General features: G+C 41.7%; 1 protein-coding gene across 1 annotated transcript in view; it reads right to left on the minus strand.

Moving 5' to 3' along the window:
• SPATA16 (spermatogenesis associated 16) overlaps positions 1–15,227 on the minus strand; it is a 79,234-nt gene that overhangs the window by 25,579 nt on the left and 38,428 nt on the right. The window contains exon 5 of the mRNA XM_065640429.1: positions 3,291–3,438. Within this exon, the coding sequence (XP_065496501.1) occupies positions 3,291–3,438 (148 nt within the window). The remainder of the gene's footprint in view (positions 1–3,290; positions 3,439–15,227) is intronic.

The raw sequence follows: 15,227 nt of genomic DNA on the forward strand, positions 1-15,227 counted from the left end.
TTCTTTCCAGTTGCAAGAGAAGTCACTTTTTTGGAAGAAAAAGAAGGGAAGTCTAAGGAGTAAAATGTAACCCAAAAAGCCGGCCAAAACAAAGGTGACTAAACCAACCCATCCAGCTGTAACTGGATTTTGAAATTCCAGACTTTGCAACCTTTTGCATCGACAGCTTTCATTTTGCTGATATACAAGATAAAACACATTCTTTCCATTTATGCTCTTTCCATTTCAGTGCTGATCATCCAAAGCATTAATAACTCAACACTTCAGTAACATAACATCCTGATCTTTTAACTGCAAAACCCCCTGTTTTGTTATTCCCTGAGTTAATGAGATTCGATTTCTTACAGATTTCTTCTTTTGCCATCACCACCACCACAATCCCAGGCTTTCTGCGTGTCCTTTCTGATCCACCCCATTGCCACATGACAGCCTGTGCTGTGTCTTGTCCAGAGCTCCTGACCGTCGCTGCCAAAAAACCTGTGTATCAGCTGAGACTCTCTGCCCTGACCTCAGTGAAGACAGATGCTCAGAGCAATTGTATAAACCACCTTTGCCTAGGGAAACAGACCAGTCCTTTCCTCCATCCCCTTCCCCGGCAAAAAAATAAACCTAGATTGAATGTCAGTGTCACTTTTCACAAAGGAGTGCTCTGTTTTCAGGGAGACCTGATTTTAAGATGCCAGGCAGTGCGGTCACAGTGACAAATGGAGAACCCCCCGCAGAGCTCTCCAGACTTACCCCTATATAAATCAAAGCGAGTGGACCTGATATTTCCCTTGCAGCACGCTCTACTTCTGATGGAATCTCAATTTTGCAAAAAACTGCATTGTACGCTTGGATTTAAATGTGTATCCGCTCCTTTTCCTTGGCAAAAAGGAAAACTTTGAAATCAATTCAGTCCTTACACTCTAGCAAAACTTGGACTAAAAATGAATAGATGATTGCTACAGAATAGAAAGGTTATTTAAAATAATGTCTGTTATTTCACACTTCCTGTTAAAATGGGGCCTAACTCCTATTTTTAATTTCACCTATGTGAGATACAGACCTGCGGGTAGAATGCTCAGTGGTATCACACAGGCAATGAGCTAAACTTGTTGCTTGTGATTTATTTTTGTTTGTTTGTTTGTTTTTTTGCTTGGGGTTTTTTTTGGTTTTGTGAGCAGTGTGATTTTTAGGTCAGATCTGAATAAATAAGTTGAGAAAACCCTACTGCTTCAGTTGACTTCAGCTAACACTGTTGTGAATTGTCTCGGCATTGAGTCAAGGAAAAAGAGCCATGTCTGCTCTGTCTAGGAGGGTTTCCAGGACGGAACGGAGGGAGGTTGGGAGAGGCTCTGCCTGCGTGAGACCTCTCACGCCACGGCACTCTCAAAAGCCTGATATCCATGCTGTTTTTTCTTGCCTATCTATCCCATTTAATTCCTAGAAGCTTCAGTGATCCCAGAACCTGCACTCAGAGAAATTTGCATAAAATTGAAGCAAGTCTTTTAACCAATAGATTTTTGTAAACAAACGTGTTTGATGGCAGAACTGGCTCTGTCCAATCTCTTTTATAATTGACTACAGTACCATAGGGCTTTTTTTCCCCACCTTTTTTTTTTTTTTTTTTCTTCATCCTTTTCCTCATTGGGAAGACTAAGAAAATGACTGGTGACACTTTCAGTCATTCAGTGATTTGTCAACACAAACTGAGTTTTAGTGCAACACTTGCACCCTTTTGCTGCTTATTTGCTCCTGGATATCTCACCCTTGCTGTATGAGGGGATTATGCGAAATATGAATTTATCTTTTTAAGAATCAGATTCAGGGAGTTTTATTTTATGCTCTTTCCAATGCCAATAATTTTGTCCCTGGAAATTCTCCACAAAGTTGCATCAGCAAGTAAACAGTGGACGGGGATTTTACAACCTCTGTGATAGATAAATCCCCATTTTCCTTCTTTGAACAGCCTAAAAGCTACTGCCAGAAACACAATACATGGGTGGTCTGCAGCTTGCGAAACACAATCTAGTTTTATAGTGCTTTCCCGAAGCAAAACAAAAAAGAACCAAACAAGATTATTCATGTTAAATATTTGCACAGTTCTGTGGTAAACAATTGGTTTCCTAATTCCTATTTGTGTTTTGCAAATAGATTTTCTTTTCCTCCCCAAAGACATAATATGTTTTCTTTTGGAAGCCTTATTTATCTGCAGGGTGCTGGGGCTCAGCAGTGCTGCAAGGACTAAGCCATCACCTCTGAGCTGGGTGTAACTCACGCAGGGTGCGGGCAGCATCTCAGCCTTTTGGACCACCTGGCTGGAAGTGGCAGTGGGACGTAAGCTACACATTTAATTTGTGTGACAAAGAGGCTTTCCAGAATTTGACCTGAGAAATGTACTTTTCCCTTTGTTTCTCAATCAGCAACTCAAAGCCAAGCATTATCGGGGTTAACTATGTTCCAAGTCACCAGGTTAATGATAGTAAGAAATGTCTTTCATCCCTCTGACTCTCTTCTGCCAAAATTTCATAGAAGCATAGAATCATTTTGTTAGGAAGAGACCCTTAAGATCATAGTCCAACCATAACCTAAATCTGGCACTAAACCACATACCTAAGAACCTCATCTGTACGTCTTTTAAACACCTCCAGGGCTGGTGACTCAATGACTCAACTCATACCCATTCCTCTTGAAATAAGGCTGTGGTCACTAGAATTTAAGTGTCTATTTGCTCCAGGAGATGCTACTTGAGCTCACTCTACCTGGAGATAACAACAGGCTCTGCAAAGCCCTTGTTCACTCTGGATCCTACTTGTCATCAACAGGCTAAAGGAAGCCTGGTTATCTGTTCCCATTCCTGCAGCTGACATGCTTTCAAAGGTGCTGGTCAGTCCATAAATGCTCATAGAAGGGAGGATATTTGTGCGGCAGGGATGATGATCAGTGACTGGTGGAAACCCACGGAGATGAGAACGAACCTGGGTCTCCCTGTCACCACAATACACTGCAAATCTAACTTTGAACAAAAGGTTAATTGCACTAATGAAATTTAACAACTGAAACATGAGGCTTCATGGATAAAAATAATCTTTATGGGGATTTGCAGTGTAAAGTCTGTGCTTCGCCTAAGTACTGAGTTGATTACCTAAATCATGTACAATCACAGAGCAAATCTCAGACATTAATTCTCACCCCCCAAGAAGTGTAGAAATACAAAGGCTCGTGCTCCAGACTCTCTCAAATTCTTTTTGTCAGCCATATGCACAAACAGTAAACAGTGTTTAAGAGCATGTGAAATCAGCTGTTACCTGTATATATGTGCTCCTTGTAATCAGGATGCTTTTTAGCAAACACGTCCTTTATCTTGTTTATTTTGCCAGCCTTGACTTCTGTCGCAAATGGTGTGTACATGACCGAAAAAGCTTCTTCTCTAGTAATGGCTTCTTCAATCATAGCCTAAAAAAGGCAAAGAAATGATACGTTTTATGTCCGTTAACGGCTGGTTTAAAAAAAAAAATGGTTTCACAGATAATATTTTCTCTTTAATAATTGCACAGTCATGCAAAGATAACGTATTTTGGTCTTGAATATTAATTAGAGGGGAATTTAAATTAGCTCCAGAAAACACTGCCTATCTATACTCAGAAAATCAATTTAATGGAGAAAGAACATTTGTAAACAGTTTTCAGTGCAGTGAGCCTATGTCTTCAATGAGGAGAAAAGTATTAGATAAATTATCTTTTAGATGAAAAGAAAAAGTGATTCCATGTTCTCTGAAGGTCACATCTTTCATCTGAGGGTTTTATTCAGTCCTTGGGAGCTGGTTAAACAATACTAGGCATTCATATTACTCCTTGGGTTGGCATGAATCAGGTGCTGTGTCTATACAGAATATTGGTCTTAAAATATTGCATTTAAACCCCATTTGCATTAAGAGTAAAATTCATTCCTGTGCAGAGGGCAACATGAAGCTTATGAACCTTGTCATCCCCTGAAGAAAGACTGAAATGATGCATCGTGCTGGTCTTATGCAGACAGGTGCATTTCACAGTCAGTGGACCCCAATGAACTGGTGCTGGAACTGCCCGGAGGAGCCACCAGCCTGGAAACAGCCTTGCTGGGACTTCTGCCCATCAGTGCAAGGGAGGTTGAGCTGCAGTTGCTCCTGGGGTGGGTTTTGGGTAAGACCAGGTTCAGCACTGTTTCGGCTGCATCTGTTGTTAACAAAGATTTTGTCTTCCTGACGTGGACGGTTCTTTCTGGAAACTGGAGGAGCTGCACTATTGTATGACGGCATAAGCTTAAACGCACTTAATAGTGAGAACACTAACACAAGGTTAATAGAGGTGGTCAGAGAAGCGTGAGAGGAAAATATATATATTTTTTTAATGGAGTGTATGGTTCTCCTAGATCACCTTATGTGCTGAAGTGATTCACAGAAAGTATCGTTATGGGACTAGCTTGGTGTTTTATTGACAAGTCCCCACTTTTGTTCTCCGGTCTGTCCTCCACCTGTGTAAAATTATCCGAGACATAGTGTGCCCCTGTGAGTCATTCGTTAAGCTGACAATTGCTCCCACCGACCCACGATGGAAGGCTGAGTGTGCCAACCTCTTAACTACGTCCTTCTCCTTAATGGCTTTAGACAACAGATCCTCTGATAGGGTGTTATGCCATTTTATTTCCATCCTGTTTATTGGTGTGGAGTGTGCAGAAATACCATAGAAATGCTATGATTGTTTTGGGCAGATATTGGGATGGGCTGCCATATCTGCACCCTGAGTGCTTTTACTTTGAACACTCTGCCTGGATGTTGAGGCTATCACTGGAGATTTGCTTATATTTTAGATTAGTATAGTTAGTCAGCCCATTATCTTGCATTTACTGGAATGGAAGCAGTCAGGAGTGGGAAGTATTTAGCCCTGGAAAATTAACAAGCTTCAAATGTGTGTAATAGTATCATGAGCACCTGGGGCAGTAATAATGTTCCCCCCGAGTGAGGAGGAGTTCCACCTTTCTGTGGGCACAGCTGTGTTATCCATGGTTAATGCCACAGATCTGGAGGTATCAGACCAGAAAATAGCAAGTGTGTCCTCCTGCCAAGAGCTCAGGGCCCCATGAATGGATCCGTGCCCATTCCTCCCTGTGGGAATACCTATGAGTTTGCACTGATTTATAGGGAAGTGATTTTAGGATTTCATATTTCTATGGACTTCAATTATCTTGTCATTTGGGGCCCTTAGAGGATCAGCAGCAAAACATTGGTACCAATCTAGCTTTCCAAGGCACATTTAAAAAAAAGTAGAGGCCTACTTGTTTCAAGTTTTACTGAATTCCATGTATAAATAGAGGCACAGAATTAGGTCAGCCTTATTTTGTGCGAGATGTTTGGTATTCTGCTGATTTTTCTAGAGCTTGGCAGCCATTTCCAAATCTGGATTGATATGAGCACGTGAATGTTTTTGGGGGTATATCCATACACTTCAGATTTAAAATATATAGAGCAAGGCAGTAAATTGAAAACCTGAGCAGTTGGACCAGACAAACTCTGTATTCTGCCTGCAAAGTTCACTTTTGGGTTTATCATCCTCAAGAACAGCTCGAAGTCACACCTACAATTTCTCTGTATTGACGTGTACCCATGGCTACTCTGCACAGCATGCAAATAGTGACTAGCTCAGAGGGCAATAATGGTAAAATGTCAGCCAAGGGGGAAAAGAATAGATCTGTAGTTTCTGGTCAATACTGCTACTGAAGGTATTACAACCCAACAGCATTTTTTTTCCCCAAGCTACTGACCCTGGATGTAGATGCTATTTGTTTTATTATCCTCTTGGATTTTTATGGGGTGAAGTCTTTAAGGATATAAAACTTCAGGCCATAAAAACTTTGGAGGAGAAAACTTTATACGATGAAATCCCTAAGTATTTTTTTTCTCCTTAAGCCTCTATGCACTGAAGTCCAAACTTGTGGATGAATATCTGGCAACGTGTCCAGGAAAGAGGGTTGCCTACAGAACATCATCTGCTGTGCTGTACAGTGTGCAGCTATTCAAGATACAGTCACACCGTGGAGAGGATTGCAAGGGCTCCAATGGACTCTCACCAGACAGGACAGGAGAACTGTTTTTTCCCATTTGCATAGGTTTTGGTGTCTTTCTATCTGAAAGGTCCTTTCTGCAATGTCCACTCAGATACATCATGGAGGATGTTGCTATTCAGGTCTTGGAGTGGAAAAAGTATCAGGCTCTTTCATTAGCACAGGGCTAGCTGCTAAACTGACAAAGATGATAAAAAAGATGATTTATTTTTTGCATATCTTGCAAGTGAGCTCTGCAGAAATATCACACAGTATTACACTCCAGCCTTCAATTCCAGCAGAGTCAGAAAAAGTCAAGTCCTTGAGATGACCTTAAACTATGAGAGTTCCTACGGCAATGTACAATAATGTAAGGACTATGATGGACATGAGTCCACTGAATTTGGTGGTTTACCTCAGCAGCAGACATAATCTATTGCTTCAGCAAAGATGCAAGAACTCGCTCAAGAAGAGGCTGCAGAGTAATCTGATGATAGGGAACATTTCTTTTTGTAGTTATGGGACTGACTCATGCTCTGCTATGTCAGGAGGTTTATATCCCTGTTTTGAAAGTGTGAGGAATCAGAGAAAGTCTGCAGAGAAACCATCTGGAGACGAAGTGTTTCAAGGAGTATTTATATTGTCAGTACTTCTATTAAAATGCCAATGAATCCTTCCATGAAACACAAGCATTCACAAGATTTGAGGGATGTACTTTGCTATCATGACAATTAAAAATAAAAAAGACATTCCTCAACAACAAACTTTGTTTTGATCAAGGGTTTAAACATATATCTGACCCAACACCACATACTCCTCTTCTCTGAGCACCTTGGCTCTGCAATGTCTATTATCTTACATTCTACCATACCTAGTAATGTTACATTTCACAGACCTTTTAATAAAACTTAAACTTCAGCCTAAATAATCTTATATTGACCCTTCGACACCCACTAAAATTCTGTTAAGAGCTCGGATGAATGGGTAAATGCACAAGAAACAAAGCTTTCCCATGCCAACTTTTGATGGCAAATGATATAACTACTTCAATATTTTTATGAAGTTCTTGCCATTTTGCCTGCTCAGAGCAGATACAGAAGAAGAAAAATGGTACAGTAGCAGCAAATCCTTTATAACAGTGACAGTAGCTTTCCCTGCTACAGTCCCTAACCTTAATCCTCTTTAACTACAGAAAGGTTTAATTTGGAAAATCCAATTATCTTGACATCTAGAATTAGCCAAAAATTTAGATATCTTTCTAGTGCCTTATCTTGCAGCTGCAGTGCACACTTAGCCACTGTCTCATTCACAGTACAGCAGGAATTGATGCTTTTATTGATGATTTTTATTAATGCAATTATATCAGTCAGGGTAAAGCCATTAGCCTCTTCTATGAACTGCTTTCACTCTTAGGCTGGTATTTAGAATTATGGGTGCACTGTGGTGCAACCTATGTGCTTTTCTCTATATCTTTCCAACCATAAAGAAGTATCTAGCAGCCCTACCACGAAAGTCTGTTGCTGTTGTGATATGAATATCTTCTTACCAATGTGATCTCACATATTTTTTTTTCTGTAGGAAAAATAAGTACAGAGAATGCCAGAGCATATCCTTTTCTCAATGTGTTTATGGTATGAATAAATCATATACTATACAATAGATGGGAACTTGTTGCTTATCTGCCATGTAGTGCCTCCCTATTAATGTAGGTCACATCCAATATCAGCTTACTTAGGTTCTTAAGTTATTAATGTATTTAAGCCCTTGTGAGTTATTTTGTATGCAATCTACTTTGAAAGTGGATTTGCAGAGTGCCACAGTGACAGATCCCTGTATTCTTCTGACTTCTGAAAGGCAGACGTATTGCAGATGGGTTACCTTGGGCTTCAAGACGTGTTTGGTACTCCAATAAGTATCTCTTTATGTTTTGGGAGAAAAGAAATCTGTGCTTTGTATCCTTCCACAGAGATCACTATTCATTAGAGAAAAACCCTGGAATACACAGAGGATGGAAAAGGCCGGAGGTCGCTCTTGAAACACCCTGTCGGTGATGCCACCAGGTGGGAAAGCAGGGACTGAGCAGGAATGTGGGAATTCAGCTCTAGTTCAGGGAGGTTCTCTGATCACAAGCCTGTCCTCTGGTCTCACAAACTCATGTGCACGGAGAACTATCGGAGTCTTCAGCTCTTGTCTCACTTGCTACCAACTGAGAATCCTACAATTTCATCCCAGCCCAGGGATAAATGTGAAGGATTTCCGTGTTTCTTTCCTATGGTGGAGAAACTCTGAAACCAATGAAAGAGAGGCTATAGTTGCTTTGTGAAGCTGATCCAGGGCATCGACAAGGTGAGCCCGTGTCCCTGCTTGAATTATGGTTTGTTGCCATCAGTAGCTACCATGTGTATCTGTAATCAGGCAGGAGCTCCAGCTCCGAGCATCCCTGCAGAGGTGTCTTCTGGCCTGGGCCACCTGCCCCTGCCCCAGCCGGGACTTTGTGGCTCTCTGAGATGCTGTGACGTGAGTAGAGCTGGTCCCGTGGAGTGAGCCAGGCTCCCTTGGACAGTCAGGGTGACCAACATTTCGTCCAGACAGGCTCTCAGCCACCCAGCTGGCCGCGGTGCACACACCCTTCCCTGGCATGGTGACAGAGACAGACATCAATTCGCAATGGGGCAGTGAGGTAGCGGTTGCAAACATCAAAGTACCTACAGTTTCCTCTCAAGGGGAGGAGGAAAGGCAGGCACTGATCTCTTCTCTCTGGTGACCAATGACACAACCCAAGCGAATGGCAGGAAGATGTGTCAGGGGAGGTTTAGGTTGGACATTAGGAAAAGATTCTTCACCCAGAGGGTGGTGGACACTGGAACAGGCTCCCCAGGGAGGCGTCACGGCCCCAAGCCTGACAGTGTTCAAGAAGAGACTGGACAACTCCTTCAGACACACGGTGTGACCTGTGGGCTTGTCATATGCAGGGACAGGAGTTGGACTCGATGGTACTTGTGGGTCCCTTCCAACTCAAGACATTCTATGAACCGCCCCCATGAACGGGCCCATTATCCTCTACACGAACCTGCTGGCCAAAACCACAGCTTTTAACCAGTTTTGTTAATATTTCCCATTTCTTAAAGATAAGAGAGTTTTCACGGTGAGAAATACCCTCATTCTAATAAGGCTATTCACCATGACTGGTCTGAACAGCAAGACTGTCCTTCCAGTGCTGGGAGAAGCCTTTCACCATCATGAGTCCTCAGCAGGTGTTGGGTCAGCTCTGCATGGCTCCCACTATGGCAGGAATGGGTCACAGTTTAAACAGCAGGGGTTTTGTTGTGAAAGTGGATTATAAACTGTGCTCAGCTGAACAGCTTTGGTAGCCTGGGCTCAGAGAGACATCTTAGCTCAGACAGAGCTAAAGGTTGAGCATCACTGAGTGCTTTACACAAACATAGTCAGACCTGCTGGCCAACACCTGGATGCTGTGTCCATCTGGTGATTCAGGCAAGTGCTTGAGAGACAGGGAGTGACCCTGGCAAGGAAATGTTCCTGCGAGAGATGTGGAATACTTGCTGTAGGGGCTTTTCAGGGCTTTTAGCCCAAAAAGAGAGAGAGAGAGAGAAAAAAAAAGGAGAGGAAAAAAAAAAAGAAAAATAGAAGGAAACTAAAATGCAGAAAATAACTGGAGGAGATGTCAGTCCTTCCTGGCACTGAGCTCAACATCATTTGGGAACTTGACTCAAATGCGAAGAGATGAATCAGACAACCAGAGATGGTGACTGATGTGGTTAGACTGTAAAATGGACAGCACTGTTCAAACAGGCAGCAGAAAATCATGCCTGAGTCATTGCATTAGCGAACTACTTTATGTGGCTGAGCGGTGGCTAATTTAGTAGAAGACAAGTTGACTGAATATAGAGATGTTTCTGAAAAGTGACTTCATCTCTTTCTGTGTGATGTCCTATGTAGTTCTTCAAGAGCAGATGTGGAGCTGGAAAGCCACATACCCAGTAATGATCCTGGGAACGGCACAAACCTCTGCCTGTAGCTTCATCTCCCCAAAGAAAGGAGATGGTATACAAAGAAAGGGAAGACGATAATGAATGTGTAACTTCTTAAGGACCTTTGTACCTTGAGGGAAAAATAAGGGCCTGAGAAGAGCACAAAATGGCTGGTTTTCTATGCTGATTTGTCAGGTTTCTTTTGTAAATCTTAAAGCTCTGCTTTGCAAGCCAGTAAAAGCCAGAATGAATTGAAAATTCTACTTGGGAAAGTTGCACATTACTTTTGAGCAGCCCTGTAGGCTTTTTTTAATGGTCTGGAGCTTTGCTGGCCCTGTTGTTCCTGTTGAGCATCTTTGAGCCATGGTTTATGGGCCTCTGTTAACAGTTTAAACCCTAATTGGGTTGGTATTTTGCTTCATACTGGGATTTCAACAGCTACCAACTACAGCAAGGTATGTGTTGCCTAATACATTCAGCTAGTATTAAATGAATCCATCTTTCCTGAAATTAGAGACAATTAATCCATCTGTTTCAATAACTGTGACATTTAAACTAATAACTGCTCTTAGCAAGTAAATATAAGTATGATTCAAGCAACAGTTATTCTACCGTGAATGATCTGGTACTAGAAAAACAGAAGTAGGTAGAAAATATGTGGAGGTAGATATTATTAAAGAAGAAAGAATACAAGAAAAATGTTAAATACCTTGGGTTTGTACATGCAGAATTGTTTCTGGAATGGAAATATCAGCAATAACAACAGCAATAAAAAGCTCCCAAATAAGTATCAACATGATAGAAACTCTCTGTTGTGTTATTTTATTTGCATTCTTGATCCAGTTTTCAATTACTCCATATTTTTACTAGTGTACCCGAGAGCAGAATGAAGCTGATTTTTGCAGCTGGGAGTTAGGTCTTACAAACAGCGTATTCCAAAGTCAGACTGGTCTGAATCCCTGAAATGGTATACATGTGAAGAGGCCCATTGTGCCCTGAAGAAATGTTAATAATTTTATTTTTAACAGGTTGCTTCAGCTATGATGTAATGAGAACACAGGAAACCTATGAACTGGTCTGAAGCTGCACTGAGGTTGTCTGGATATGAGTGCAGCGTCTTAAGAACGAACTGATCTTCCTGTTTATGGGCCAAAATCATCTTGTTCTTGTAATGTACAGCATGAGGAAAATCATTACATCCTAATTTTCCACAAGAAAACTAAAAGCTCAGTGCTTTGAGGCAGGTGTTGCCCTTCAAAAGGGCCATTGATACAGAAAGAGAGGATTACCTGTTGTTTCTATGAAGAGGGATGAGAAACATTATTTCTTTTCTGACATGACAAAATTCAGAAATGAATACTTAAAGCAGCAACGAGCTCCACAGACCTCTGAGATAATACAGACTTACACTAATATTAGGCACTCAGGTCTGCCTGTACCTACAACAGTCGTTGACCTCAATGGGATTTTCCCCCGGATTTGATTAAAGAAGGGACTTTTCTGCAGTGAAGTGTGGCACAGCATGATCTGCTCAAATAGCCTCAGGAATTAACGAGAGACACATTTTCTCAGTGATATGATGGCCAGGCTGCCCAGGGAGCCTGCCTGTCAGCTCCTATCAGTCATTCCATCGGGAGGGTTGCAAAACATCCCAGCTGTTGCCAGCTGGGAAGCCTCACTCTCCACAGCAGGACACGGGTCAGGCCTGAGCAGGGAGGGCTGCTGACGGGCCTCGTCACCGGCTGAGACTGCGGAGGTGGTTTTGGCTACCGAGAGCTTTTTCCTTTTGACTTTCTTTCCTCGGATCATCACCCCACAAGGCGTGAGACAAAGCTCTAAAGGACCTGACAGCGTTCGTTGCTGCACTGTAGGTGTTCAGCCACCTTGCAGGGCTGGGTTATTGTTTGCTATATTGTGCGATGTGTGTATTGCTGGGCTCTTGCAACAGCCCAGATTTTTGAAATGGAAGCACCTGATGTTCACAACAGCAACACGAGAGCAAAACAAATGTCTGAATACCCAAACCTCCATGTCAGCCAATGCATGTGCTACTGCAAGCTTTCTCTGTGATGCTGAGTTCAGCTGACAGAAATATTCTGAGAAACACAAGATCACGAGCTCTGTACGCAGGAAGCACAGAGCCTGCATTTGCCATGTGCTAACAACAGCTCTGTGATGGCTGCAATCTTGGCTAAAACACTGGGGTTGAACTGAACTAAAGCTAAAAGCCCAGTTTGCTCCAATGATAATTAAATGTCTCCATTTAAGCTGTAGCAAATACACATTGACAACGTTATGAAATTAAGGCTTTTAGTACAGGTGGTTATGGAAGCATCCAGATATGAACCTACAAGCTTTGAAATGCCTTCCTGGGATTCTGATAGTTGTTGCAACGTGATGTGTTTCTGGTGCAATGGCACTTAGTGTAAGACTTGGGCTAGATGGGATTAACTTCAGATTTAGGTGCATAAGGGATGCTAAAGCAGAACCTTCAGTATAAAAAAGGCCACATAATTTTCACAATGGAATAGTAAAAGCAATTAAATTTGTAGCGTGCTAATGACTTAAGCCTGAGCTGTTTATAAATTACATAGTAAAGGCATTTTATACTAAGATGTCTGTGCCAGATATCCCTGAAATCAGGCTGTGACTTTCAAGATATTTGCAAAGTTCGTGTTTGATATCGTTAGGCATTTTTGACTTTGTAGAATGGGCGTGATGTATTTTTACGCATGGAATGAAACATCCAGAGTTTATTGCACAGTTTCAAGCCAGTGCTAGTAGCTTACAAAGGTGTGAGTAGAACTGGAGAATTTGGAGAGGGACTCTTTCTGCGGGATGAAATATCTGAAGCCGATTGTTTGTTTTGCTATCACCAGCTGAGAAATTGCATTGCTGACCATAAACGCTAGGGAGCTTATCTGACCATAGTAATAAGTAAATTTAAACTTTGTCTTGCTGCTACCACTCTGAAGATATCTACCATAATACATTTAATAACTTCCACATTATTATTTATTGTGATTAACTTTATTTAACTCACCTATATTTAATCTAACAGCCAGCACACGAATCAGTGTGTATTCTGTAGTGGGTTATGAAAAAAGCCCATCCATTTATCCATTTGATTATATGTTAACTTGGAATGTATATTTTTAATCCATAGAATAAAATATTTGAACAGAGGAAAAGGCCCAACTTGCTGAATAATATTATCCATTGCAAATTACTTTTTCACCTCTCATCAGCATTATATCTTTATCTCAGAGTAGAATGGAAGATGAGTATTAATATTCAAAACCAGCACAGGGCATTAGATATTACATATCGCTGTACAGAATATCCAGAAATAGATGGTTTACATTACAGGGGATAATCAAAGAAAGCTAATCAAAAAGAATATTTCAAGTTGCCTTGATCATGATCCATAGGTATGTATACAGGGAGAAGATATCAAATACTAAAGGATCTCTAAGCTTTTGAATGTCTAATATAAATTGCTGGGAGTTTGGACTGGACAAGTAAGATCCCAGTTTGTAAACTGGGGGAGAAACAGGGGACAACCAAACAACAAATCATCGTTTAGATGGGTTATGGTAAATATTATATTATTAAACTGTTTAATGGGGATTGGATAACTTTCTCAAAACCAGTCTCTGCTTTGCCTTTCTTGGCACCAGTGCGGGAAGGTGAGGGTGCAGTTCTGGGGTGCTTTTATGCAGGAAGTCAGATAATTCATCACTATGATCCTATTTGGCCTTAAAAATCTGACAGTGCAAATCTTGCAGTATGCCTAAGAGGAGGTACACAGTCACATAGAACAGACCGCTGCTGAAGAAGAAAAAGTATGTAAAAGGTAGTAATGAGGAGGGGAGCGATTTGAGGATGTTTAAGAGGAGTTTTGAAGAAAGAGGCCTCCTGGCAGCTGATGTCAGGGATAGAAGTAGTTCAAAGGAAAGTATAAAATCAAAATCAGGAGATGAAAACCAAAGGAGATACAAGATAAAGACTGCTCTGAGCAGGAGGAATAGATCAGGGGAGAAAAACAGTGATTTAGAAGTAGGATAAATAATAAAGCGCTTTGCAGATGTGAATTAAGGGCCTGATTTTTTTGCAGTAAAGGCGTCAGCTGAAGGATTCGAGTGGTGTGTACAATGTTTTGAATTTATGAAAGAATGAGAAGACAGACTGTGAGGAAGAAAAGCCTTTTCCAGCAGTTAAAAGAATCATGAAAGAGGAAACAAAAGTAGTCAGTGACACACCAGAAGATTATATACATGACCCGCTGATCAAAGTGGAGAGTGACATATCTCATCTAAAAATCTTTCTTCACAAAAGTAAAAACCAAACCGTCCTGTTCACTGTCTATTCCCTTCCTCCTCAGAAAACTTCGCTCACAGTTGCGAGCCAACACTAGCGAGTTCTGGGGCAGAGGAGTAGTCAGCAAGAAAAGTGTGCATCAATAGCTGTTGCTTTGGTTACAAAGCCACATGAGCATGTATAGTCGTGACAAGTTATTTTCAGCTTTACACCATGAAATAGAGAGAATATTAATAAAATAGATTATGTTACCTCTGCTTGGTCTCTCTGTGGTGGAAAGTCCCAGTGCAGTGTCACATGCTGCATCATACTGCATAGCTGTTGCTGTGTGCGCTGATGACATTGAAGTCACCCCTGCTGCCGAGTGCACAGAACTCATCAGCTCGGGAAGGAAAAGGTTGTTGATGGTGCTGGGGATATATCTTCATGAACAGCGTTTCTTAAGTGCTAGCTATTAACTTGAGTGGGAGCGGTACCGGGCACTCAGCTGCCTCGACCACGTGTGTCAGCATCTCGATACGGCTGAATCCCGAGCCCACGCTAAGGCATACGCACAAAAGGCACAAAACTGCAGAGAAACCTCCATCTTCCAGTGAAAAACAAGCATGGTGGGGGATCAAACAAATGGCTAGGTCTCTACTGACATTTCAAAGCTTCTGCGGGCAAAGATGAGAGCAGCTCGGGTTAAGGCGAAAGGCAGGAGTGGGAATGAAGCACAAAGAGCATGGTGGCGCCTCTTGGTACCACGGCGGTCCAGAAGGCCCATGCATGAACCCTCCATCAGGAGGAGAAATGAGCTGCTGAAGCAGAGATGAAACAGAGTCCTACCAGGGCCAAATTCATTTTGCATGATGA

This window comes from Caloenas nicobarica, chromosome 8 (genome assembly GCF_036013445.1).
Source record: "Caloenas nicobarica isolate bCalNic1 chromosome 8, bCalNic1.hap1, whole genome shotgun sequence".
In the NCBI taxonomy this organism is placed as follows: domain Eukaryota; kingdom Metazoa; phylum Chordata; class Aves; order Columbiformes; family Columbidae; genus Caloenas; species Caloenas nicobarica.